Source organism: Sphaeramia orbicularis, unplaced genomic scaffold (genome assembly GCF_902148855.1).
Source record: "Sphaeramia orbicularis unplaced genomic scaffold, fSphaOr1.1, whole genome shotgun sequence".
NCBI lineage: Eukaryota > Metazoa > Chordata > Actinopteri > Kurtiformes > Apogonidae > Sphaeramia > Sphaeramia orbicularis.
Window position 1 is genome coordinate 4,367 of NW_021941577.1, and position 27,316 is coordinate 31,682.

Sequence of the window (27,316 nt, forward strand, 5' to 3'; positions counted from 1 at the left end):
CTCAGTGTGTACATTACCTCAGTGTGTGTGTGTGTGTGTTACCTCAGTGTGTACATTACCTCAGTGTGTGTGTGTGTGTGTGTGTGTGTGTGTTACTTCAGTGTGTATTACCTCAGTGTGTACATTACCTCAGTGTGTATTACCTCAGTGTGTGTGTGTGTGTATTACCTCAGTGTGTACATTACCTCAGTGTGTGTGTGTGTGTGTATTACCTCAGTGTGTATTACCTCAGTGTGTATTACCTCAGTGTGTACATTACCTCAGTGTGTGTGTTACCTCAGTGTGTACATTACCTCAGTGTGCGTGTGTGTGTGTGTGTGTGTGTGTGTGTGTGTGTGTGTGTGTGTGTGTGTGTGTGTTACCTCAGTGTGTACATTACCTCAGTGTGCGTGTGTGTGTGTGTGTGTGTGTGCGTGTGTGTGTGTGTGTTACCTCAGTGTGACAGTGGCAGCTGCTGCGCTGCTGGCTCCATCTGTCTGCTGTGTGACTCCACAGTCTGCTCAGTAAACGGATGACCTGTGGACCACACAAACAGGACCGGCGTCCCTGCAGCTCACTGAATGTTCTATCAGGAGTGTGAGTTGAGCTGAATTTCCCGTCCACTGTTCTCTGCATCTACCCAGGTGTATATGTGTGACTGGACTGAGGGGAAGAGGGGTGGGCTGTGTGTGTGTTCACAGCTTTTACTATTTATTCTAGGTCTGTTAAGACTACTTAAGGATCAAAACAGTCATGTCCCATCAGAGAGCCAACTTTAACTGATTTCCATTCCGACATTTATTTCAGTATAAAGTAGCTCCTTGTTTTGGATCGTCCCTGATGGTCCAACTAAAGCAAAAATGAATTCAAAAGTAAAAATGTGGGTCATTTAACAACACCAATCTGTCAAATTGTCTCTAAAATGTCCCATCAGACAGATTTGAAATACCGTGTTTTGACCCTTAAAGGGCTCATATTTATCTAAACCCACTTTTCTGAGTCTGGGCTTCATTTCTTTGTATATTTGGACCCTAATAGTTCAGACAGTTTGAATGTGAACCCTCCAGCTGCTGCAAAACTATCTTTAGATTCATTTGGGCACAAATCCAGTGGATTTCTACAGCCCATTTGAATTCCTGCTTACTTTGTTACGTCCATAACTAGTTACATCACGACATTTGCACATATAAGGTCAAGACTTCCGATGAACATTTCTCTGAGTTTGTCAGCGGCAGCAGTTGTAGTAAAAACTGAAAATCTGTCCAAACTTGGAGCCCACAGCCTAAAATGTTCAGCTGTTGGTTAAATGGGACAGAGCAGCACAGCCAATAACCTGGAGGGGGCGGGGCCTAAAGTGGTTCATGTGCATTTAACCCTTTCATGCATTAATTATGAGAACCTTAATCAAGACAGACCCCCCCCCCCCCCCCCCCCCCTGAGTGTTTTTTATTCCTCTTTAGGCACGCAAACAAACAAAAACAATGCAATTGAATTTTTTTGGAGTTACAAAAATGTCCACTCAGCTGGACACCATGCATTTAATTTTAGAAGGAAAACAAACATGGATTTACTGATATACTGTGTGAAAACTGAAATAAAAACATGTTAATGCTGCTAATCTGACATTTTCTCACATTTTAACATACTCTAATACTAGTTATTAGTCACTTCATGGAGATAATATGCAAGAAAAACCAACTTTTTGATTAAAAAAGCAAAACAACCCTGTTAATTACATGCCTAATAACAATTAGCAATTTTTTTTTTTTTTTTTATACAAATAAAACATGTTAGTGCAGATCAGGTTTATCTAGAACAGTAAAGTTACAGTAATGGTCTGAACTGTAATGTATGGGATGATGCATAAGTGTCCACTGTACTGGCTGATATGCAAATAAAACAACAAAACCCATGAATAGACAAGAGAACGGCTTTGACCAGCTGTCCTCTGTAGTGACCACTATGCATGAAAGGGTTAAAGGGCCAGCACTCCAAACCACCTTTCTGGTGTCATTATTCAGAAATAGTGTTGAAGATGGACCTGTGGAGTTGAATGAATGAAGAATTCAGAGCCAAGCAGAGCATTTACAGTTTATGGAGAGCACAGGGGAATGAGGGAAAAGGAAGAAGAACATTTAAAAGAAGGCAAAAATCACTCCTTTAAATCAGGGTTCCTACAAGTTAAAGTTCAGACTTTAAGACCTTTTCAAGACTACTTAGAACAGAATTTAATGCCTATTTCATGGCCATACTATAAAAAATTAATAACTCCTAGAATTTAGGAAAATGTATTTATTTACATCAGCAGAGATTGAATGTTACACACATACTGGACACAGATCTAAATGTTCTGTGTTCATTTCTCATCAGGGGCTGCAAAGTCAGCAATAATTGGTTCCTATTTTCAATATAAATGATCAGGTTGGAACAAGTGGAACTGAGTCGACTAACGTTAGTTTCTTTGGAGTTTGGACATTTAACAGACATATTCAAACATAATACAGTGAACCAGTTGATGTCAACACAACTGAAGACCTACCATAACAAATGTAATATTTTTTAAAGACTTTTCTAAGGTATTAAATGTAGATTTGTAAATTCAAGAATTTTTAAGGCCCCGCGGGAACCCTGTTAAATATTTCGTATTTTTTTACTCAAGCTCCGTCTCCATGAAGCACATCTGAATTTCATTGTGTATCCTTTGTATATACAAAAACAATAAAGGAATCTTGATTTTGAATTTGTGAGGTTGTCAGGTTCTTTTCTACATTAGAGTTCTGTGGTCTGGATGCAGGAGATCAAACTTCCAATAGAAGTGGGTGGCACTTTCACTGGAGGAGAACTCAATTCAGTCAAAGTCCATATACACGGGAAAAAATCTAAATCTTCCCAAGTGTATTTTTCTCATTTCTAGTCCAAATATCTCATCACATTTAAAATAAGACATAATCACCTAAAGAGGGATTTTTTGCTTGAATTAAGCAAAAAAATATTGAATTCAGCAAAAAAAAAAAAATCTGCCAGTGGAACAAGTGAAGATTATCTTGGTAAAATTTCTTGAAATCAGATTTTCCAGATCTATTGTCTATAAATCAGTTCTTATATCTCACTGGAAAATTACTCTTTAGGTGATTATGTCTTACTTTAAGTGTGATGAGATATTTAGACTAGAAATGAGAAAAATACACTTGGGAAGATTTAGATTTTTGCAGTGTAGGACTTCTATCAGCACTCAATAGTAACTATATTGATATCTGTAACCATTTACATGTTATAATTAGTGGTGGGCAGTGATTAAAATTTTTAATCGCGATTAATCGCATGGCTTTCTGCGATTAATCGCGATTAATCGCATAGTTGTTGGGGGGGGGACGCATCAACAGCATGTATTGCCTTTCAGTGATATTCCAGACTGGAAGTACTCCGGTGATAAAAATAATTGCACGTCAGTGCTTCCAAACAACTGTGTCCTTCTCAACCCCACCATCTGAAGACATTTAAAATGAAAATGTCCATGTAAAAAACCACTACTTTTACACATGTTTATGTTCACACCAGTGTATTTACGGTTGTGAGTGATTGACAGGAGTCTTAGTCCCACTAATCAGTACTAATACTAATAAGCCCATTAATATGCGATGTTCAGTTCAAAGCAAGCCAAAGGGGCCCTGAAGTGGTCAGAATAAGTGGCACTAACGTATGTTTTGTCCTTTCTGTGTTACCGTAGTCAGTTTGGACATAGAACTAACAGACATGTTTCTTTCACTCTCGTTTGTATGGCCCCAAAAACGTTTGCCTGTGAGTATTTTATGTTCAGTTGTTGTAAGAATGAATAGTATCAAATATCTCTGATGTGAGCCTTTGTTGCTGAATAAAAAGACGTTGTAAATCTTTAATTAACCTGTAAATGCTAATCGTTAGCGTGTCTATGGATTTTCCCATTCAAGTTAGCATCAAGATAAAATGACTGCTAATACAACATTCACATCGTAAATGAGTAAAGGTTAGTTCAAAGGCTGACATATTAGACCTAAACACAACCAATGAATTTACATAAACTTAGCATGAGCCTGCATAAAGAATTAGCAACCCATCTCCGACTGCTTGCATAAACAAATTAGCTTAAACATCAGCATTACTTGTAAAATTCGCCGGTTTTCTCCTCTCAGCTGCACATACACACAGCACCGGTGTGTGGACCGGCAAAATAAAAGCATGAGTTTCAAAATAAGAGTCCGTATGTATAAATCAACTAAGACTTGCTTGAAAGGCAGAACAATAATAAAACGGCGTTAACGTGAGATAAAAAAAATTGTCGGCGTTATTTAATGAATGCGTTAACGCGGTAATAACGTGTTAACTTGCCCACCCCTAGTTATAATACATCAAAAATATGGACCATTATAAGTAAAGGCTAATTTGAATACTCAAAAATTCGTAACAAATCTAAATTTGTCAAAACTGTGACCAAACTTTGCAGACGTTGTCTGAAGGAAACTACATATAAAATTTGAAATAAGGTCTTATCAGTAGTTTTGTCTGAGAAAATGTTTGAAGAAATTGCTAAGGAAGACGACGCCTTCACATTGGCTCATGTTCCATCGGCTGGTGAGATAAAAAAAACAACACTGATCCTGGGAAAACAAACACTGCACAGATAGCACCTCCCACTTCAGACACGAAGACTAAATAAGTGACTGACATTCATCCTATGAGGCTGAGATACCTGCAGGTCCAGGAGGATCCAGTCTGTGTGACAGGCCTTCTGGTCTGGCCTCGATCTGATGAACTGGAACAACTTCAGGAAAACACACGGGTCTACAAACAGTAAAACAAGAAGCTCACATCAATTACAGTAAGAGTGAGAAACAAAAAATCGGACCAATGGCCCTGTATCTTAGCGGCCAAATTCAAAGCTTTGGGAAATGTATCCAGATCCATTTATTCTCCCCCAGTTCTGTGTATTTATTCTATTACATAAATAGCCCATGTTTTGGTCATATTCCAATCAGATCTGTAAAAAATTCAAATTCACACTTGATATCATTGATACTGATTTATTGGATCAATCCACTTCCTATCTGTTCGAATGGGAACATTTTTCAAAGTGGCACCAAATCCAGAATCAGATCCAGATCCAAATAATTTCACTAACTTTTGTTGACATCATTATAAAGAAGCTGTATACCAAGTTTGAAGTCAATCGGAATTGTAGTTTCGGAGAAGAAGATGATTGAAATTTTTGTAACGGACGACAGACACCGCATGACGGCAATAGTTTACAGGCTGTCGGCCGGTTAGCCAAAAACTGGAGACACTGAAGCAGACAAGCAGTCACTTTTCAGTAAATAAAGTATTAAACACTAAATAATGACACGTGGATTTGGAACTGCGTGTTGTTCCAGGACAGATCAGACAGATCCAGACAGATCCAGACAGATCCTGACAGATCCTGACAGATCAGACAGGTCCTGACAGATCAGACAGGTCCTGACAGATCCTGACAGATCCTGACACATGTGCAGCCTTTATTTGTCATAATAAAAGTTTATGACTTCAACAGATCCTGCAGGTAATAGTTGTGATTCTCTTAGTATGCAACTGATAACCTGGGATATGAGTGGGCGGAGTCTCACCGTGCTGAGAGCAGAGCTGATGAGTCAGTGTCTGATGGTCAGACATGGACAAGAGGACGGACACGCACTGTGAGATGATGGCTAAGCTGCTGTCAGCCGATACACAAACACACACCTGCTGCAACACACACTGCAACCTGGAAGAAACAGAGAAAAGGATCAGTGTGAAGACTGAAGATGGACGGACTGAAGACCGACTGAAAACGGACTAAACAGACCAACCTAAAGGGGGACTGAAGACAGACTAAAGACCAACCTAAAGAAGGACCAAAGACGGACTAAAGACCAACCTAAAGAGGGACTGAAGACGGACTAAAGATCAACCTAAAGAGGGACCGAAGACGGACTAAAGACCAACCTAAAGAGGGACCGAAGACGGACTAAAGACCAACCTAAAGAGGGACCGAAGACGGACTAAAGATCAACCTAAAGAGGGACCGAAGACGGACTAAAGACCAACCTAAAGAGGGACCGAAGACGGACTAAAGACCAACCTAAAGAGGGACCGAAGACGGACTAAAGACCAACCTAAAGAGGGACTGAAGACGGACTAAAGACCAACCTAAAGGGGGACTGGAGATGGACTAAAGTGGGATAAAAGACAGCTGAAGACAGACCAAAGTGGGACTGAAGTGGGACAGAAGACAGACTAAAGTTGAGCTAAAGTGGGACTGAAGAAGGACTAAAGTGGGATAAAAGACAGCTGAAGACAGACTAAAGTGGGACAAAGTTGGACTGGAGACTGAGAACGGACTACAGACGTGTGCGTGTCCTTACTTGTCAGCGTCCGTCTTGGGCGTCCTCTCGATCAGGACACTCAGCGTCTTCATGGCGTTACAGATAAGCTCCTCCTTCAGTGAAACCCCAGCGTCACACAGCCGTAAAACACACTGCAGCAAAGAACTCTGGGACTTGGGGTCCACGTCTGCAGCGGAGCCTTCAACCTAAAACCACAAATCAAATTTCAGACACAGATCTTTGCTTTTCCAACAACTTTTTGAGATTATTTTTAAACATAACCTTTTTTCCTCATTCATGTTTTCAAATACATAAAATTTAAATCTGTAACTTTGTATGATTTTGATCAAATTGAGTTTGATCCACATTTTCACAACAGTTATTCAGCCTAATATTTATAAAACTCTATAATACATACAATACTTCATATAGTTTTTTTTTTCTTCACCTTTTTGTCTGCTGCTCTGCGCTGACTTCCCTCCGTCAGAACCTCTTGCACCACCTGAGGAGCCGACAGAAAGGTCAAAGGTCAGCGTCCACCTCATCGACACGCCCCTCATCGTATTAGTGTTTGTTTTTTTCTCACCTCGTCGCTGTGCGTCAGGAGGAGGTACAGGATCCTCAGAGCGGCCAGTCCACTGTCATCCACGCTGAACCCGGTCTGACCGGCGTCCTCCAGTCCGCCCACTTCGGGTGAGGCACCGCGGCATGCTGGGATTGAAGCGGTGGAGTGCAGAGAGTCCAGGGTGTGACAGAGCTGAGACAGATGGAGCTGAAGCAGAGGAAGGAGGAGGACGGATCCAGGACACGAACTGCAGGAGCCGGAAGACAGGACGACAACACATAATACACTGAGTGACCACCAGGGGGCGCTGCTGATCCAACAGACTGTTGGAACACATTTACCAGGGTTCACACACATTTTTCAAAGTCAAATTCAAGCATTTTTAAGCACTTTTAAGGGTCATTTTCAGATTTTTCCAGCACAGCACCTTATCACTGGGGTCAAACATCTACAGGAATGCACATACTCATAATTTTAAATTTTTTATCACATTGATGTACATTGTATTATGCCAGTGGTTCCAAACCTTTTTTGGTTCATGACCCCATTTTAACATCACAAATTTCCAGCGACCCCAGACATTCACAACGGAGACTTTTTTTTTTTTGCTAAAATTAATTTGTTTTTGATCATGTAATAGTTTGCTATACTATGTTGCAAATAAATGTTAATTTTAGAGGACATTTAATCTGTATAATGTCTATTATTGTGGACAGAGGCAGTAAATCCAGGTGTAGATTAAAGGCTCAGGATCTGTCCAGTCAGTCCAGCTGGGATTTACAAGGAGGACAATTAATACTGAACAAACAAGAACTGAAACTATGAATTATGAAAGAGCTGCAGCATCTGAAACTGACCACAATGAACATTTGACACAGAAACAGAACCACAGTGCTTCAGTTTCAGCTTCAGTTTGTCATGTCTTTTATGGGTTGGGATTGTCTCTGTTAACTCACCATATATTTTTATTAGTAAGTTTTTATTTTTATCAATTACTAGATATTTCAGGAGACCCCATTTGAATTCCAGGCGACCCCACGTGGGTTCCCGACCCTCTAGGGTCTACTAGATACGTGAATGTTGATGTTCTAAATCTGCCGATGACTGACAGTGAAAACCAACCAGGCCTCAATGTGCTGAGTCACTGTTTTACCTGCTGCTCCTGTCGCTCTGACTCAGCAGGTTCAGTCCAGTCATAGCCAGACTCTGGACTGGACTCAGCACCGTTCCAGAAGCTCTGCCTCCACCGATGACGACGTGACCGCTGCTGGTGGCGGCAGCTGACAACCTGTTCAACGTAAAAAAGAAGACACAAACTAAAAACAAGAGCACATCTGTTATGTCTGACAGTTCAGGAAAAAGACTGAATGATGAAGCTTTTCTAGTGTTTGTTTTTTTTTTATCTTAAGCTTCTAGTGTAGAATATTTTAATACATCCATGTGTATGAGTTTAATAACATGATGAGTTTGTACCTGCATGTGTTGTGTATAATAGACAAAAAGCAGATTTTGTTTTCAGGCTTTGGAAACTGTGCAGTGAAATGTCAAGTTTCGCGAAATAAACGCTTTGTAGTTAGTTTCTGCTTCGTTTATATTTTTATTACATAATTATTACAGAAACATATAATGTAACATCGAACTGATCTGATTTGTGTGACACGTAAACTGTCATTGTTGTCACGGTAACAGTGCGTTCCGGTTACCTGGATGTCCGGTGCGCGTCTGTCAGACTCAGAGACAGTAGGTGTGAGAGGCCGAGGCTGCTGGGAAACAGAGGCTGCTGGAGTAACAGACCCAGCAGAGCGCCACCTGTTGGACCACACACACACACACACACACACACGGTTACCATGGACACTGGAAATCCTGCACTCTGACTGGCTGGGCAGCTTGAGTGAGTGGACAGAATAATGAAATGTCCAAAACATGACCTCCGACTACTTTGACTTGACCTCTGTGGATAAGGTCATGGAGTTAACCCTTCAGAGTCCCTGAATGCACCCTCACATCCAAACTAAAAAGTAAACTACATCAACTATTTAGATGTGTGGCATCTGATGACACCTGATTGTTGTTACAAATAGTTGTATATAGTTTTCCAAGTTTTAAACATAACATCCTGCACACTTTTAATCCACCCCAGCCAAATATAGTGCAAGACTCTGTTGAAAGTTATTACCCTATAATTTAGATTGGATTGTCTTTGTGTAAAACTTATTACATACATATTTAGATTTGAAAGTACTCAGATATTAGAACTGCACAAGACCATTTGACCTTAAAAAAGTAGGTCAAGGTCACCTATTTTCAGCAGGCTTCTGCTGCATGCCAAGATACATCCACAGTATAAATTTGGTGCAGATATGTCAATGCACTCTTCAGATAATGTGATTATGTCATTGAATGAACAGATAGACAGATGACAAAACGATTAAAATACCCTCAGCTGAGGGGTGAAAGTGGTTCATTGAACATGTTTGTTGCATCATATTGTGACACCAGATTGTTTTGTAAAAAGCTGTAAATAGTTTTGCAAAAAAACACCAGAGGTATTGCCTTTATTTTCATGTAAATAGTTGTAAATAACTTTGTTATTTGCTAAATTTGTAATCATTGTTTTGAAGTTTTCATTTTACATGTTCATTCAAGTAATAAAAATGGTTCATTCAACATATTTTTGGTGCAAAACAGTAGAGAATCTAAGTTTCTCCTACTGGGATTCAGAGGACGGGGTGAAGTCGATGAACTGAGATGCAGTTGTCAGCTCCAGTTTGTGATCAGACTGAATTCAACCTGTGATAAAACCAGGCTGAACTGATCTGTCTTGAACCTTCCAGATAAAATCGCGTTCAGGTCTTTGTGAGTCGGCGCTGCAGATCTTACACCGCCCTGTGACGGGTGGAGGGGACTCACCTCTGTGCTGCAGGTTTGGTCGTCTGACGGAAAGGAAGGGGTCGGGACGGCTCACTTCCTGTTTGTCAGCTGACCTACTGCTGCCGTCCCGTCTCGTCTTGGTGGACGTCTTCACCGGCGTCGTTCGGGACACGACCTGGGCACCGAACGTCTCCTTGGTGATGAAACCGCTTCCTGATGGAGACGAGGAGCTGCCGCTGCTCCCATGATGCAGCTGGGCGACAGAGCTCAGCACTTTAGGACTGAAAGGACAGAACCAAACAAGAACTTTGTTAAAATTACAACTTCCAGGATGCACTTCGGCTGTAGGTACACTATATGGACAAAAGTATGTGGACACGTTGAATTCAGGTGTTTCTTTTCTAACAGAGGTCTGGGATACAAAACAATAATAATAGATGTCATAAGATAGTTTTATATATCGGGACAAATATCATTTCATTGGTCAGTTTGGTTTAAATTGTTATCTTTGCTTCCAAAATGCCTCAGAGATGGTTTTTATTTAATTCCTCTCAACTTTGAGTTTGTTGGGTTTCTTTTTTTTTTTTAACCGTGACTATGATTTTAAATGTTCTACCTCTAAATTTATACAATATTTTTCCTGCTCTGACTGTAAATACTAATTTTCTATCATAACTAACCATCTTTTTTTCCACATTTCACTGAGGAAGAAAAATCTCACATTAAACTTTAAGGAAATATTGATGATTTTATCTCAAATTATCATGAACAAGACATCTTACAGCTCTATGATGTGTCCCAATATTTTTGTCCATATAGTTTATAAACATCAATATTTCCTTAAAGTTTAATGGGAGATTTTACTTCCTCAGTGAGATGTGAAGAACGTCGATGGTTAGTTCTGGTAGAAAGTTATTATTTACAGTCAGAGCAGGAAAAATATTATGGAAATTTAGAGGTAGAACATTCAACATCATAGTCATGGAAAAAAAAAAATTAGCATAGAGATAAATTAAGTAAAAACCATCTCTGAGGCATTTTGGAAGCAAAGATAACAATTTAAACCAAACTAACCAATGCAATGATATTTATCCCAACATAAAACTATATTATGACATTAGCCAATAGTCAAGAAACACCTGAATTCAACGTGTCCCAATACTTTTGTCCATATAGTGTACCAAATCCCAGTCTCTGATTGAGGCGGGGTTCAGGTGATGTGGACATGTGACCTGTTTCGTGCCAGCGGAGAGGAGTTCTTTTTGTCGGAGCTGTGCAGTTTGCTCTTCATCTCGTTGATCTCAGCTTCTTTAAACTGCAGCTCTGACTGAAGAGACTGGACCTGAACACAGACACAGTCAGTCTGACATCACACTGTACATGGAGACTGCACAGAACACACGAACCTACACGGACAATAAACATGAACTCATCTAACAGCCCAGTATCAGTGGATCTGCAGGTTTGATGAAGTCACATTCATGACTTTTTAAGACATATTTCAAGGCGTCAAATTTAAGACCCTACATTTACGTTGGAAAAAAAAAAGAGAAAAAAAAAAAGAGTGTAGCAGTAACAGTTGATATTTGGTTTTGTTTGGGGGTTTTTTGTTTTGGCAACTGAAAATTGGCCTGATTTTGAATGAATGAATGAATGAATGAATGAATGAATGTTTATTTCAGTTAAATACAAGATACAAAACACACACATATAAAAAAGACAACAAAACAAAACACCTACATATTAAAAAGAAACAAACAAGCATAAAATTAACACATTTTGTAACTGAAAAAGGAAGAAGCTGAAGCCGGAGGCTTATTTCTGCTTCTCCTATTTACACCCTTAGTCCATGTCCACACCTTAAGTTGCAACAGAAAAATACTTAAACTTAAATTATACTACATTCAGTGTAATAAGTTATTTTGTAAACATATTACTCTCATAGCCCTTTATAATTTGACCAATTAAATTCTTTTTGAAACTCAACAGTGAGCTACACAATTTCACTTCATCCTTCAATTCGTTCCATAGCTTGACACCAATAACTGAAACACTATGATATTTAACGTTTGTTCTTACTTTACACTTTTCAAACACAAACATCCCTCTTAAATTATAATGTCCTTTTCTTAACTTAAAGATTTTCTGAATACAAAAAGGAAGGTTTTTACTTTTAACGTGAAACATAAATTCCATTGTTTTTAAATATACAATGTCAAGAAATTTTAGCAAACCAGATTCTACAAAAAGTGGATTACTTGATTGGAGATAACCAGCTTTGTTTATGACTCTAATAGCTTTTTTTTGGAGTTTAATTATTGGGTCTAAATTAGTCTTATACACATTGCCCCATATTTCCACACAATATGACATATATGGCATTACAAGTGAACAATACAACATATGCAAACATTTTTTGCTTAACAAGTCTCGAGTTTTATAAAGAATCGCAACAGCATTTTGTGGAATTAACACATAAATTAGTAAAGTAACATAAAATTGGGGTAGGATAAAATAAGCTCAGTTTCCTCCTACTTCTTTTCAGACACAAAGTGCTATTAATGTGCTACACTGAAATAATTTTACTGATGTTCTTTATTTGGTCTTGGCTTGTTGCTCTATGTATTCTGGAATGTTCTGTTGATATTTGTGGGGTTTTTTTCCTTTTCCTTTTGTTGACGTGAATGATTTTCTTCCTTCTTGTATACGAAGTGAATCATCATTATATTAATAATAGTCCAACAGGCATCATAGTTATTGTGTTGAACCGGTATTGACCTTGTTTCAGTTCTCTGACGTTATATTTCCATTTGTCTGTGACTAATGTTTGCGCTATTGACGTTCAAGCTGTTGAAGCTCATACCTGAACCCCTCCACCCATGAATGACTGTTGGAGTTTTTATTCACCAACACGCACAAAACAAAACACTTAAAAAAACATTTAAAACTGCTCTAAACTATACAAAACGTATGCTAAGATACACTAACATACAGACCAAAAAAAACACTAAAATATCCATAAATGTTTAAATACACAAAAAATATGCTAAGATACACTAAGACACACAAGAAAATATGTTAAAATACACAACACTAATAAATATCAACACTAAATTACACATTGAACTAATTCTGTACAAAGATTTACCAAGAAAATATAGCAATATCATGGTGTTTGTGGGATTTTTAGGACCTTTGAGTGTCAGATTTGAGGATTAATGATCAATTTTAAGGAGAATTGACGTCCCAATTTAGAACAATCACATTTAAGACTTTTTAAGGATCTGTGGACAGTGTGTAACATACCTATTGTAAAAAAAAGACCTAGAACACGAGTGTCCAGCCCTGGTCCTGGAGAGCCACTATCCTGCATGTTTTAGATGTATCCCTCTTCCAACACACCTGATTTAAATGGTACGTCTATCATCAGGCTCTGCAGAAGCCTGATAATGACCATCAGGTGTGCTGGAAGAGGGAAACATCTAAAACAGGGGTCACCAATCCTGGTCCTTGAGGGCTACTATCCTGCATGTTTTAGATCAGGGGTCTGCAACCCTGGTCCTAGAGAGCCACTATCCTGCATGTTTTAGATGTTTCCCTCTTCCAGCACATCTGACGGTCGTTATCAGGCTTCTGCAGAGCTTGATGATAGGCTTATCATTTGAATCAGCTGTGTTGGAAGAGGGAAACATCTAAAACATGCAGGATAGTGGCTCTCTAGGACCAGGGTTGCTGACCCCTGTTTTAGATGTATCCCTCTTCCAACCCACCTGATTCAAATCATAGGCCTATCATCAGGCTCTGCAGAAGCCTGATAATGACCGTCAGGTGTGCTGGAAGAGGGAAACATCTAAAACACCCAGGATAGTAGCCTTCGAGGATCAGGATTGGTGACCCCTGATCTAAAACATGCAGGATAGTGGCTCTGCAGGACCAGGGTTGGTACACTCCTGATCTAAAACATGCAGGATAGTAGCCCTCGAGGACCAGGATTGGTGACCCCTGATCTAAAACATGCAGGATAGTGGCTCTGCAGGACCAGGGTTGGACACCCCTGATCTAAAACATGCAGGATAGTAGCCCTCGAGGACCAGGATTGGTGACCCCTGATCTAAAACATGCAGGATAGTGGCTCTGCAGGACCAGGGTTGGACACCCCTGATCTAAAACATGCAGGATAGTCGCCCTCGAGGACCAGGATTGGTGACCCCTGATCTAAAACATGCAGGATAGTGGCTCTGCAGGACCAGGGTTGGACACCCCTGATCTAAAACATGCAGGATAGTAGCCCTCGAGGACCAGGATTGGTGACCCCTGATCTAAAACATGCAGGATAGTGGCTCTGCAGGACCAGGGTTGGACACCCCTGATCTAAAACATGCAGGATAGTCGCCCTCGAGGACCAGGATTGGTGACCCCTGATCTAAAACATGCAGGATAGTGGCTCTGCAGGACCAGGGTTGGACACCCCTGATCTAAAACATGCAGGATAGTAGCCCTCGAGGACCAGGATTGGTGACCCCTGATCTAAAACATGCAGGATAGTGCCTCTGCAGGACCAGGGTTGGACACCCCTGGCCTAGAAGGATTGTCCCAGAAATGACCAGTTTCTAATTTCTGTCACACTTCAAGTTCAAACCACATGAAAAGCAGAAGTCAGAGGTTTATAATGATGTTCACAACAGACAGAATCTGATCGATGTTAAGAGTTCTGACGTTCTGGGTTTGATTCATTAAGTTTTTAGATTTACCCTGAAATCAAACATTTATTAAAATAGTCTTCCATAATTTTCTGACTTCTGTTTATGCAAAGATTATTTTACAGTCCGTTTCATTTCTTGATGTTGTTAATTTGTTACAAATTGTAAATGACTGTTTTATAGTTTGCTTACATGTCTGAAAATGTGAATAAAATGACATTTTGCAGAGCTCTGACGGATAAAACCAGCCAAAATTTTATCTTTATTCACTTGCATTTCTTTTTGGATTATTGCTACTGAAGTCCTGGTAGACATGGCAGATATAACAGTTTCACATTTCAGTTTCATGCTAAATACATAAAAGATCATATAAGAACAGGGTTCCTACAGGTTTCTACAAATTAAATTTAAGACTTTTTAAGACCTTTCTAAGACTACTTCGAACAGAATTTAATGCCTATTTCACGGTCATACTGGCAAAAATTTGTGACTCCTAGAATTTGGGAAAATGTATTTATTCAGTCCAATGCCTTGATTTCCATCGTTCTAAGTCATTTCTCATCAGGGGCTGCAAAGTTAACGATAACTGGTTCCTAATTTCAATATAAATTTTCTAATGTTACTTTCTTTGCTGCGTTGACATTTAACAGACACATTTAAACACAATACAGAGAAAGAGTTTATGGCAACATAACTGAAGACATACCATATAAAATTTCACACCTTTTAAAAACTTTTTTAAGGTATTAAATGCAGATTTGTAAATTCAAGACTTTTAAGACATTTTAAGGCCCTGCGGGAACCTCGAAGAAAAAGAGTCAAGGAAAAGTAAAAGAAAAGAAAATGAGAGGAAAACCTGTGACATAACTCACATCCCTCTAAAGCCTCAATGTTTTATTTTCATGACGGAAAAACTGTAGATTAGAGACAGAATGCTGCTGAGTTTAATTTTTCAGTATAGCGACGGTGCCTCCTGTTGAAACCTCCCTCTGCGTGTGCGTTTGTTTCATTCGTCCTCACCTTCCTGCTGAGCTCCTTCTCTTTTTCACTCTGCTCCCTCAGTCTCTGAGTCTCCACCAGGGCCTGGTTCTGTCTCTGAGCCTCTTTTTCCTGCTGAGCGGTTTTCAGAGAGTCCCTCAGAACCCGGATCTCCCCGTTCTTCAACAAGATCTCCTCCTCCACCTCCTTCAGCTGCAGACAAAGAAGGACAGACAACATGACACAACAGACACTGTGGAACTGAGGCTGGTAATTTATCATGTGATTCATTTGTATTATTTGAGTTTTACTTTTTAATCAAAGTGAAATATCAAGATCATTCTTTCTTAAATCAACAAAAACTTTAAAATACAGTTTGTTGGATATGGTTTGTTTGTTGTAATACACTGAGTATGTTTCTCCAATCATTGCCCATCAGTGGGGCTTTTACTTCTTAAGAAGTGATCTTACTTTTTAAATAAAATAATCCACACAAACACCCTTTACTTTACCCCCACAGACTGTCCACCTTGCACCTTAAAGGAGTGATATTTTGCTTTTTATAAATGGGATTATGTATTTTAAAACATTTCCCTGTGGTCTCCATAAACTGCAAAAGCTCTGTTTGGCTCTGAATTCTTCATTCATTCAACTCCACAGGTCCATCTTCAACCCTATTTCTGACTAATGACACCAGAAAGGTGGTTTGGAGCACTGGCCCTTCAAATGCACATGAGCCCAAACCTGCCAAGTTGTTAACTGTGCTGCTCTGTCCCGTTCAACCACTTGTGTTCGTTAATACAACCAACAACTGAACATTTTAGGTAATGGGCTCCAAGTTTGGACATATTTTCAGTATGGACTACAATCACTGCTGCTGATAAACAATTATGTCGTACTCGGAAAAATGTTCGTCAGAAGTTTTGACCTTATATGTGCAAATATCATGACATAACTAGTTATAGACGTAACAAATTAAGCAGGAATTAAAACAGGTTGTAGAAATCCACTGGATTTTTGTCCAAAATGAATATAAAGATAGCTTTGCAGCAGCTGTAGGGTTCAAATTCAAACTTGATGAACTATTAGAGTCCAAATACACAAATAAATGAACCACAAACTAATAAGAGTGGGTTTAGCGAAATATGACCCCTTTAACAACAGGTCATGATGCTGTTTAAAGTCACTATCGTCACTTAATTTCCACCTGCAAACTGTTGCTCAAGTGGCTGCTTACATGCACCACCACCCTAACTGTTACTGTGCAATATTCTACATATTCAAAGGTTTATCTGACTATATTTTAGCAAATTTTAATGGTAATTTTCCTTCTATTCTATTTAGCTTTTATGTAATCTATTTTAGTTAATATTTAGTTTTTTTCATGCTACAAACACTGAGACCTGGGTAACTATATTTCGTTGTATCATGTCTATTGACTGAATGACAATAAAGCAGAGTCTGAGTCTTTAAGTGCCATTTGATGATTGTACGGACGTAAGGTTTGTATATAGTATATAGAGTATAAGAAAACAACTTCCGAATCATGTTTTTTCTTGAGTTCATGGGAAAAAACATCCAGGCTTAATTTTCTGGATGAATTTCAATCCTCTTGTCTATTTACATGCCACAAGAGGGCACTACAGATCTGTCAACAAAGGGTTATGGAGGGTAATGTGATGAGCTGTGCAGCTGAAATTACAAACCAAACTTAACTAAAGGAAAAACATGCATTCCATTATATCCTATTAATAATAAACAAATCATCAACTGTTCAATGGTTGATTCTCAACTACTAATAGCACAAAATGTGTAAAATGCTTACTTTATGATGAATCATGTTCTATACAGCTCTGGAAAAAAATAAGAGACCACTGCAAAATTATCACTTTCTCTGATTTTACCATTTATAGGTATGTGTTTGAGTAAAATGAACGTTTTTGTTTTATTCTCTAAAAAATTACGGACAACATTTCTCCCAAATTTCAAATAAAACTATCGTTATAGAGGGTATGCACGTGACGTCACCGCTAGCGGAAGTCACCGCGGTTCCGTCCACTGAGTGGCAGAAAGAGGGAGATGAGTAGCGGCTTTGGCTTGAATACTAAGAAAACTTTAGAACAATCTAAAAAATGGGGCAGAGCTGTTGTGCCATTGATCGCACAAATAGATTTAAAAAGCACTGGGAGCTATCGTTTTAGCGACGACCTAAAGCCAAAGACAGAAGAAGCAGATGGATCGCTGCAATTTGTAGAAATAACTGGAATCCAGACAACCAAACCTGGATTTGTGGTTGCCATTTCATGTCAGCTAACGTTCATTTCTGCTGTGTTCTTGTGTCAAATCATCCCTTAAATTCCATCTGGTTTTGGCTAACGTTCCTTCTTAGTAAAGCTCTTAATGTTAGCATCTGTCATTTAGTTCTATGTTTCAGAACTGAATCGTTTGTGTCTTCAGTTGTGTGATTGTGAACCTTGTGCTCTACATGATTTGTAAACTAGCTTAAACTGAGGCTAACCTAGTTTTCCAAATAAGGGCCTACTCTAGCACACAGCTGTTGGATCTGTGTTGGATCCAGTATTTGATGTGAACTCTCCTTAAATCTCCACAGTACCAGTAGATCATCCACTCACTTGGGTCAGTACTAAGGGTTCAACTCCAGTAAATCAGTAGTGAACTGTGAGCACTACTGCTGGGCCTTTACCGCCCAAATCACCGCCAACAAAATGCGTCTGCACTGACACAAAACCTCCAAAACAATAGTATGTTGAATTAAAGCACTCACCAGCTGGAATCCTCTAATGAACCAGGACCAGGATGGACACAACTCTGGGTCTTTTGGAGGCTTTCAGCCTTTGCATTGGGGATTTTCCTGGCGTTGAACTCAGGTTCATCTAAATGTCAGGATAGGTGATTTCTGTCCCAGATCAGTGTTGGTAGAACACTTGTTTGGTAGCTTGGATGGATCCATGTCCAGTCCAGTTGGCTTTAATTTCATGTTATATTCCACATTTTTCCCGGTCTGGCTGTAGTTACTGCTATACTCCGCCATGTTGAGCTGGTTTGTTTTTGCCGCTCAGTCTGACTGAGAGGGGCGTGGCCTGGGGGAAGTGACGTGTGTGCATTCCCTCTATTTAGAGCATGTATTTGCAGAACACGACACATGGTCAAAATAACAAAAAAATGCAGGTGTTTTCAGACCTCACCTAATGCAAAGAAAACCAATTCATACTGATTTCTAAACAACAAAATTCTAATGTTGTAACTTGGGAAAAGTTCAGACATCAATATTTGGTGGAATAACCCTGATAAAGTGACTGAGGCTAATCAAAAGTATTCTGATAGTGGATTAAAGTTTCTAAATATGCAGATTAGTACGGTTTTTTGCTCTTTTTTTGTTTTTCGGATAGTCTGAGAAACAACCGAGTGACAAAGGTGAAAAAGGCAGAAAAAGTTTTAAACTGTTGTTTGGTGAAAATAATGGTAGTTACATCGTCATCTAAAGTCTTGGTATGAAGTGGGAGGAGCTTGTTGCTACAGGTGAACAGGTGTCTGATCTCACCTTCCTCTTGAGTTCGACGTGTTGAGTCTCCAGCAGACCATAGTCCTGTCTGTCTGAAGTAAACTGCTGCTGTCTGTTACCTGAACAACAACAACAAAACAAACATTAATAACACCTGAGAGTCAGCAGTATGCACACAGAAACACAACACACACATGCACAGTAGGCCCATGTAGTTCTGATTCTTTACTTTTTTTTTTTACTATAACTGAGTTTGAGTGAAACTCTCCGTGGTTCTGAAAACTCAAAACTAAATGAAAACTCAACTAAATCCACTTAGCTAATTCCTCAAACTACCGTATAATGACATAAACTATTACTACAAGTACGTAAACTTGTAAAACTAGAACTAATTTCCTTAAAATTAAACTGAAATCAAAAAACAAACTCAGAGTCTCAATAATAAAAATACAAACTGGTAAAAATGTCTGAACTGTCACAACTCACCCAGAGGCTCTCTGCTTGGTATCCCAGAATTCCCTTTGTTGTTGAACCCGAACCCGTTCCCTCGACTCTGATTGGCAGGGGCTCTACTTGGGGGTTTGTTCTGTCCCCCTGCTCTGGAGCCCTGCCCCGCCCCCCCTGCGGTTGCCGAGGTGATGGCCTGCGAAGCGATAATGTCGATCTCGTCCAGTTCGGCCTGACTGAAGTCCTCATCGTCTCCGAACGGGTCGTCAAAGTTCGCCGCAACGTCATGGTTTAGACCTCGGAGACGCTTGGTGGGTGGGTAGTTCATCTTTTGACCTTTGACCTGAGACACAAGGATTTGGAAATGATCAGCTTATTTCGTTTAACTGAACAATGTTACCAACAACATGACATTAACCTTTTTTGAGTTAACCTGCAGGATCAGGAACATCCATGAAAATGGATAAACCAAAGTATATAAAGGGTTGGAAAAATATATAAGAAAATCATAATAGTGATTAAGTTTGAAAAATATAGGAATTAATTGGGTATGGGGTTCATATTCTTCAATGCTAAAAATATTTCTATGCTTTTACACAACCTAGTGAAGTTTTAAAGGCTTTTATAGCCCCAAACAGTCAGACCTCCACACTTTGGTGGTTGTAGAAGAAGAAGAAAAAAAAAAATATGTGGTTAGTTTATCAACAGATGCAGTTTTTATTTATGAGTTGCATTATTCAATGCCAATATTGAGTTTACCAAGTGTGAGTAAATGAGCCACTGTTAGGCTTATACGACAACACTAACAAGACAAATTATAACAGTTGTGTGTATGAAAATCATTGGTCCACTAAAGTACAGTACAGGCCAAAAGTTTGGACACACCTTCTCATTCTTTGCATTTTCTTTATTTTCATGACTATTTACATTGTAGATTCTCACTGAAGGCATCAAAACTATGAATGAACACATGTGGAATTATGTACTTAACAAAAAAGTGTGAAATAACTGAAAACATCTCTTATATTCTAGTTTCTTCAAAGTATCCACCCTTAGCTCTGATGACTGTTTTGCACACTCTTGCCATTCTCTTGATGAGCTTCCAGAGGTAGTCACCTGAAATGGTTTCCTAACAGTCTTGAAGAAGTTCCCACAGATGCTTAGCACTTGTTGGTCCTTTTGCCTTCACTCTGTGGTCCAGCTCACCCCAAACCATCTCGATTGGGTTCAGGTCCGGTGACTGTGGAGGCCAGGTCATCTGGCGCAGCACTCCATCACTCTCCTTCTTGGTCAGATATCCCTCACACAGCCTGGAGGTGTGTTTGGGGTCATTGTCCTGTTGAAACATAAATGATGGTCCAACTAAACGCAGACCGGATGGAATGGCATGTCACTTCAGGATGCTGTGGTAGCCATGCTGATTCAGGTTGCCTTCAATCTTGAATAAATCCCCAACAGCGTCACCAGCAAAGCACCCCCACACCATCACACCTCCCCCTCCATGCTTCACGGTGGGAACCAGGCATGTAGCATCCATCCGTTCACCTTTTCTGCGTCGCACAAAGACACGGCGGTTGGATCCAAAGATCTGAAATTTGGACTCATCAGACCAAAGCACAGATTTCCACTGGTCTAATGTCCATTCCTTGGGTTTCTTGGCCCAAATAAATCTCTTGTGTTTGTTGCCTCTCCTGAGCAGTGGTTTCCTAGCAGCTGTTTGACCATGAAGGCCTGATTCACGCAGTCTCCTCTTAACAGTTGTTGTAGAGATGTGTCTGCTGCTAGAGCTCTGTGTGGTATTCATCTGGTCTCTAATCTGAGCTGCTGTTAATTTGCGATTTCTGAGGCTGGTGACTCAGATGAACTTATCTTCAGCATCAGAGGTGACTCTTGGTCTTCCTTTCCTGGGGCGGTCCTCCTGTGAGCCAGTTTCGTTGGAGCGCTTGATGGTTTTTGCGACTGCACTTGGGGACACATTCAAAGTTTTTGAAATTTTCTAGACTGACTGACCTTCATTTCTTAAAGTAATGATGGCCACTCGTTTGTCTTTACTTAGCTGATTGGTTCTCGCCATAATATGCATTCTAACAGTTGTCCAATAGGGCTGTCAGCTGTGCATCAACCTGACTTCTGCACAACACAACTGATGGTCCCAACCCCATCAATAAGGCAAGAAATTCCACTAAGTAACCCTGACAAGGCACAGCTATGAAGTGGAAACCATTTCAGGTGACTACGTCTGGAAGCTCATCAAGAGAATGCCAAGGGTGTGCAAGGCAGTCATCAGAGCTAAGGGTGGCTACTTTGAAGAAACTAGAATATAAGAGATGTTTTCAGTTATTTCACACTTTTTTGTTAAGTACATAATTCCACATGTGTTCATTCGTAGTTTTGATGCCTTCAGTGAGAATCTACAATGTAAATAGTCATGAAAATAAAGAAAATGCGAAGAATGAGAAGGTGTGTCCAAACTTTTGGCCTGTACTGTATGTAGTCATGGCAGGCCCATTTATCAGGAGCAAGACCAAATTTATTGTTCCCTAATGGAATTTTTCCTTGGACAACAGTGCCACAGAGCTGCAAACATACATACATACAACAGACATACAGGCTGTATGTCACATTAAAACATTTAACAGATATGACTAAGTAGTCATCATCCATTTTTCTTGCCATATAGTGGTGCTTTGAACAACAAAGTGACTCATGCATGGAAAAGGTAGAATGATTACAGACTGCTGTGGAAGTGGAGGCTAAGTGATAAATCATGCTATAGGAACAAGATATATTTAACCCATAAAGACCCAGTGCTATGTTTGTAGTACCTCCCAAATGATTTTTTTCCCCTCTATTTTTAACCTTTCCTAAGTGATTTATCACCATTTGTTGTAATATTATCTTCTATATTTTGCATTTTTTTCAGTGTAAATCAGATAGGATATTTTCCTATAGTTAATTTACTGATCATGAAAGCTCAGATTAAAATTGATGGGAAGCGAAGATATCAACAACTGAACATAAAACAAGTGTGTCCATTCGCTGTCATTGATGTAACTCGATGACATTTACTGGTGTTGATTTACTGTTGTAGAAGATGACGGTGTTTCCATGGTAACTACGGAGCCTCTGAACGTCCAAACGGGTCATATCTGATGACCGTGAAAAGATGACAAACTGTATTTTACATGGACTGATAGGATAAGTGGACCAACAGGTAATAAACATTTTAGATCAGGAGATGCTTTTGGTTGGTGATGTATATCTGGGTTTTTATGGCTAAATCACATATTAGGGCTAATACAAGAAATGAATGTCTGCAATGACAACCTTCAGTTCACAAGTATGCATTCCCATCCAGTTGTTTTTAGTGATATTCACTTTGTGGATTAAAAACCTAGAGTGGATTTAGAAACTCATCATCATATTGCAAAACAGTTGTTACACTTTTGAGAGGTGGAAAACATGGTGTATAAGTGAGAGTTACAAGTGAATTGGCTGCAGTCAAAACAGATTTGGCAAATAATTTTGTGAATGTGTGGACCATTATGGAGACAGCAACACTCAGCATGATTTGAATCAATGAGCAAACACAAAATGACACAGATTAGAAACCTTAATAAGGGCAGACTAAGTTCTAATAGTCAGAAAATATGATGTAGTTGGAAATGCACAAATATTTTCAACTTCTTCTGCTGATTTTTTGAAAATGTGTTTAAAATTTGCCACAGAAACCCACTACATTTTACACCAGTTATTTAAAGTTTGGTGGTTCAGAAGTTATTACACATTTTACATAAGTAGACGATTTTGGTGGATGTTTGGGTCTTTATGGGTTAAACCAATGTTTTTCAACTTTGGGGTTGGGACTCCACATGGGGTCACCTGGAATTCAAATGGGGTTGCCGGAAATTTCTAGTAATTGATCAAAAAAACAAACAAACCAAAACTTACTAATAAAAAATATATGGTGAGTTTAGAGAGACAATCACAATCCATAACGGACATGACAAACTCTGAAGCTGAAACTGCAGCACTGTGGTTCTGTTTGTGTCACATGTTCACTGTGGTCAGTTTCAGATGCTGCAGCTCTTTCATAATTCATAGTTTCAGTTCTTGTTTGTTCAGTATTAATTGTCCTCCTTGTAAATCCCAGCTGGACTGACTGGACAGATCCTGAGCCTTTGTGCAGTAATCTACACCTGGATTTCCTGCCTCTGTCCACAATAATAGACATTATATAGACTAAATGTGCCTAAAATTAATGTTTATTTGCAACATAGTATAGCAAACTATTATATGATCAAAAACAAAGTAATTACTAAAAAAAAAAAAAAAAAAAGTCTCTGTTTTGAATGTCTGGGGTCGCCAGAAATTTGTGATGTTAAAATTGGGACAGGAGCCAAAAAAAGGTTGGAACCACTGGGTTAAACGATACTACACCTAAATAAACCTCCAATCCATTATCATGAAATAAACAAAGCAGGTACATTTGCTAGGAGTAAGAATGTTATTAAGCAGCAGAACCATCTTTAAGTCAAAGGTCATAGGTTACAGATTCATTAGCTCCAGGTCACTGTCCTGTCCTCTGACTCTGGGCTCAGACATCTACTGAACCAGCACCAACACATAATGGCACTTGAACCCGCTCTGCTGACCTACCTACAGGTCCTTCAGCTGCACCTGCTGTCTCCTCTGCTCTAAATCGCCAGGTGTGCTTCTCCTCAGGGTCCAGGTCCAGGTGGCCCGGCTCCTCAGGGTCCAGGTCCAGGTGGTCCGGCTCCTCAGGGTCCAGGTCCAGGTAGTCCGGTTCCTCAGGGTCCAGGTCCAGGTCCAGGTGGTCCGGCTCTTGTTAGCTCTGACTCCACCACTCCGTTAGCCGCTAAGCTAACCCCGTCTGTACACTTCACAGGCGATAAACAGCTAAATGTTTGACTTTTAACACTCTCGTTCACGAGCGAACCGTTGAATTAACGCTGTAAGTGTCAAACTAAACAAACCAAACACTAAATAAACTTTTAAAACTCTCAGGCTGATGAAGCTGAAGGTGACAGAGTTAAAACCAAACTCTGAGCCCGCCCCAAGCCGCTCATAATCTAACCAATCACAGCACAATTCCGCCGCCTTGACCAATCAGAAGCGGCTATGCGCTGGCCCTCTGTACGGATCGTTTTTTAGGACAAACTAAACAAAACGCGATGTCAAAATTTGCAACGCGCTAATATTATTATAACATTTAACCTTCTATTAAATCACATTTAACTGCATGATATGATATGATAAATAAAGATTATGGCCATTATTTTACCATAAATAACAAATGCCCCAATATTTCAGAGAGATTCTTACCTCTATAATACAGAAAAGAAATCCAGTCCTTATTTTACTGGATAAAATAAATAAAAAATGAACAGTTAAATGAACAGTTAAAATAAATAAAAATGAAATTTAAAAAATCTACCCTCTACAATATACTGAAAACTATTACAATGTAAATCCAAGAGAAAATTATTCTAACAGACACATAGAAAATATATCCCATTTTACATGAATATATTGTATGGACACATAGGCAGCCTGTAGAGGGTAGATGTGTACTAATATTAATACAGGCTACCACAAAGTTATTATAAAACTTCCAAGGAGAAGCAGCTTGAAGGATTATCTTGCCTCACAACGAAATGTGATGGATTAAAAGATTTTTTTTTCTTTTGCATTACATGAGTTTTAGTATCTTATTTTACCATCAATCTTTGGTGAACCTCAGCTGCAACGTGCATTCTACATAACATATATCATAATTATTTAGAACATTTAATCCTTGCCCGTTAATTTCAAAAGAGGAGTAAAGGACAAACCTCAACTGGGGGTGTTGTGTTTAAGAAATATTATATACTACTTGTAGTATTGATACTTTCATTGCTTTTATTTAAGTAATGTATAATGAAAAAAAATATTCAAAACATCAGATATGATTCATTTGGACGTTCAGAGGCTCTGTAGTTACCATGGAAACGCTGTCATCTTCTACAACAATGATTCACCAGTCAAACCCATGGAGCTGGATCAATCACAGTGAATGGACACACTGGGGTTATGTTTAGTTAATGAAATGTTTTGTGGAAAAAGTCCCTTTTTCTTTAGTTTTCTCTGTCCTTGATATAATAACAATCAACTTTAATCTGAGCTTTTACGAAATACCTGGAATGGGATACCAAAGGACATAGAGCTGCTCAAAGTTGGACCAAAAGCACATTTGCAGAATTAAAAACAAACAAACAAACAAAAAACCCATTAATTTTCAAAGGGCTGTATCTGTTAAACTATCACAGATATGACATTAAAATTTTGGATGTGTTCATTTATCTGTAGTTGAACAAGTGTGAATTTCTTCAGAATTTTCTGAGGGGGTCATGTGGGGCACTTTCTGAAATCTGGTTGATTTGGGATGGAATGACCCAAATACTGATTTTCAATAAAATAACACAAAATACAAAGGATAATATTTGTTGCTAAATCTGTTATGAAAGGATAAATAGGGGGGAAAAAATATTTGGGAACTGCCACAAAAGTAGGATTATGTCTTTATGGGTTAATGATGGTGTTTTCCATGTATATTCTTAGTTTAGTGTTTTATGTATAGTTTTAGAACTGACTTTTATTGTGTTTTATGTATATATTTAGTGTGGATGTATGGCTGTAATCTCTATTTTATGCAACTTCTGCAGCTGCTTTCTTGGCCAGGACACCCTTGAAAAAGAGTTTTTTAATTTCATGTTTCTAATTTCATCTTAAATGAGCTTTTTTCCTAGTTAGCCCATAAAGACCCAGTGCTACTTTTGTGGCAGTTCCCAAATGAATTTTTCTCCATCTGTAACCTTTGATTTATCATCATTTATTCTAACTCTGTATTTTGCTCTATTCTTCATGAATATCATGTATTTTCCTATATTTCATTCACTGATCATGTAGATGTTCATTAAAGCTTAGATTAAAGTTCAGAGTTATTATATCAAAAACAGAGAAAACTGAAGAAGAAGAAGTGTCTTTTTCAGTTAAATCTCTCATTAACTGAACATAAACCCGGTGTGTCCATCCAGTGTCACTGATCCAACTCCATGGGTTTGACTGGTGAATCAATGTTGTAGAAGATGACGGTGTTTCCATGGTAACTACAGAGCCTCTGAACGTCCAAATGGGTCATATCTGATGACCATGAAATGATGACAAACTGTATTTACACCAATTATTTACATATATTGATAGAATTAGTGGATCACCAAGTATTAAACAATTTAGATCTAGAGATGATTTGTGTCACTGGTGGCTATTTGGGTTTTTATGGGTTAAATAAAGGTTATAATAATAATAATAATAATAATAATAATAATAATAATAATAATAATAATACCCCTTTCAACTCTTTTTCAAGGGGTAGTGCCAAGTGCAAGGGCTAAGGGGTGAACTGTGATTGGGCCATAGTGTCACTTTTTTTTTGCTCCTGTAGTGAATTTTCTGTATGTTTTTAGTCCTTCTGAGATTCAAAATGTTAACTACACTTCATAAATCTTCCAGTCTTGGATCATTTTTACTTTAAACTTTGCTCTGAGGCTGCGTACTGTTCTGCAAACCGATTTATTTCTGTTTAGAATTCTTCACGGCTGCGTGTCCTTACTGCAGTTCACCACTAGAGGTCAGCCTTTTGTAAGCAGTCCACTGCATTAGCATCCTTCTGCTCCATACATGCCCAGTGGATGCTGCACCCTGGATGTGTAGCATAGCAACACAAATGACCACAGGGGTTTCTCTTATTGCTAAAAACGACCCAATAAGTCCTTGAGGATAATCTGATCATATGTCAAATATAAGGACAAACATG

General features: G+C 39.0%; 1 protein-coding gene across 1 annotated transcript; it reads right to left on the bottom strand.

The window, feature by feature from the left end:
* Positions 1-432: 432 nt before the first annotated feature.
* Positions 433-24,277, bottom strand: atrip (ATR interacting protein; the record flags this gene model as incomplete). Its single annotated transcript, XM_030129981.1, has 15 exons — positions 24,263-24,277; positions 24,104-24,167; positions 19,480-19,783; positions 19,033-19,112; positions 15,513-15,683; positions 11,025-11,134; positions 9,832-10,073; positions 8,622-8,727; positions 8,072-8,206; positions 6,940-7,174; positions 6,802-6,855; positions 6,393-6,559; positions 5,616-5,752; positions 4,706-4,797; positions 433-516 (listed from the first exon to the last, which is right to left on the bottom strand). Coding segments are annotated over exons 3-15 (1,902 nt in total), but the record flags the coding sequence as incomplete, so codon positions are not given.
* Positions 24,278-27,316: the final 3,039 nt, after the last annotated feature.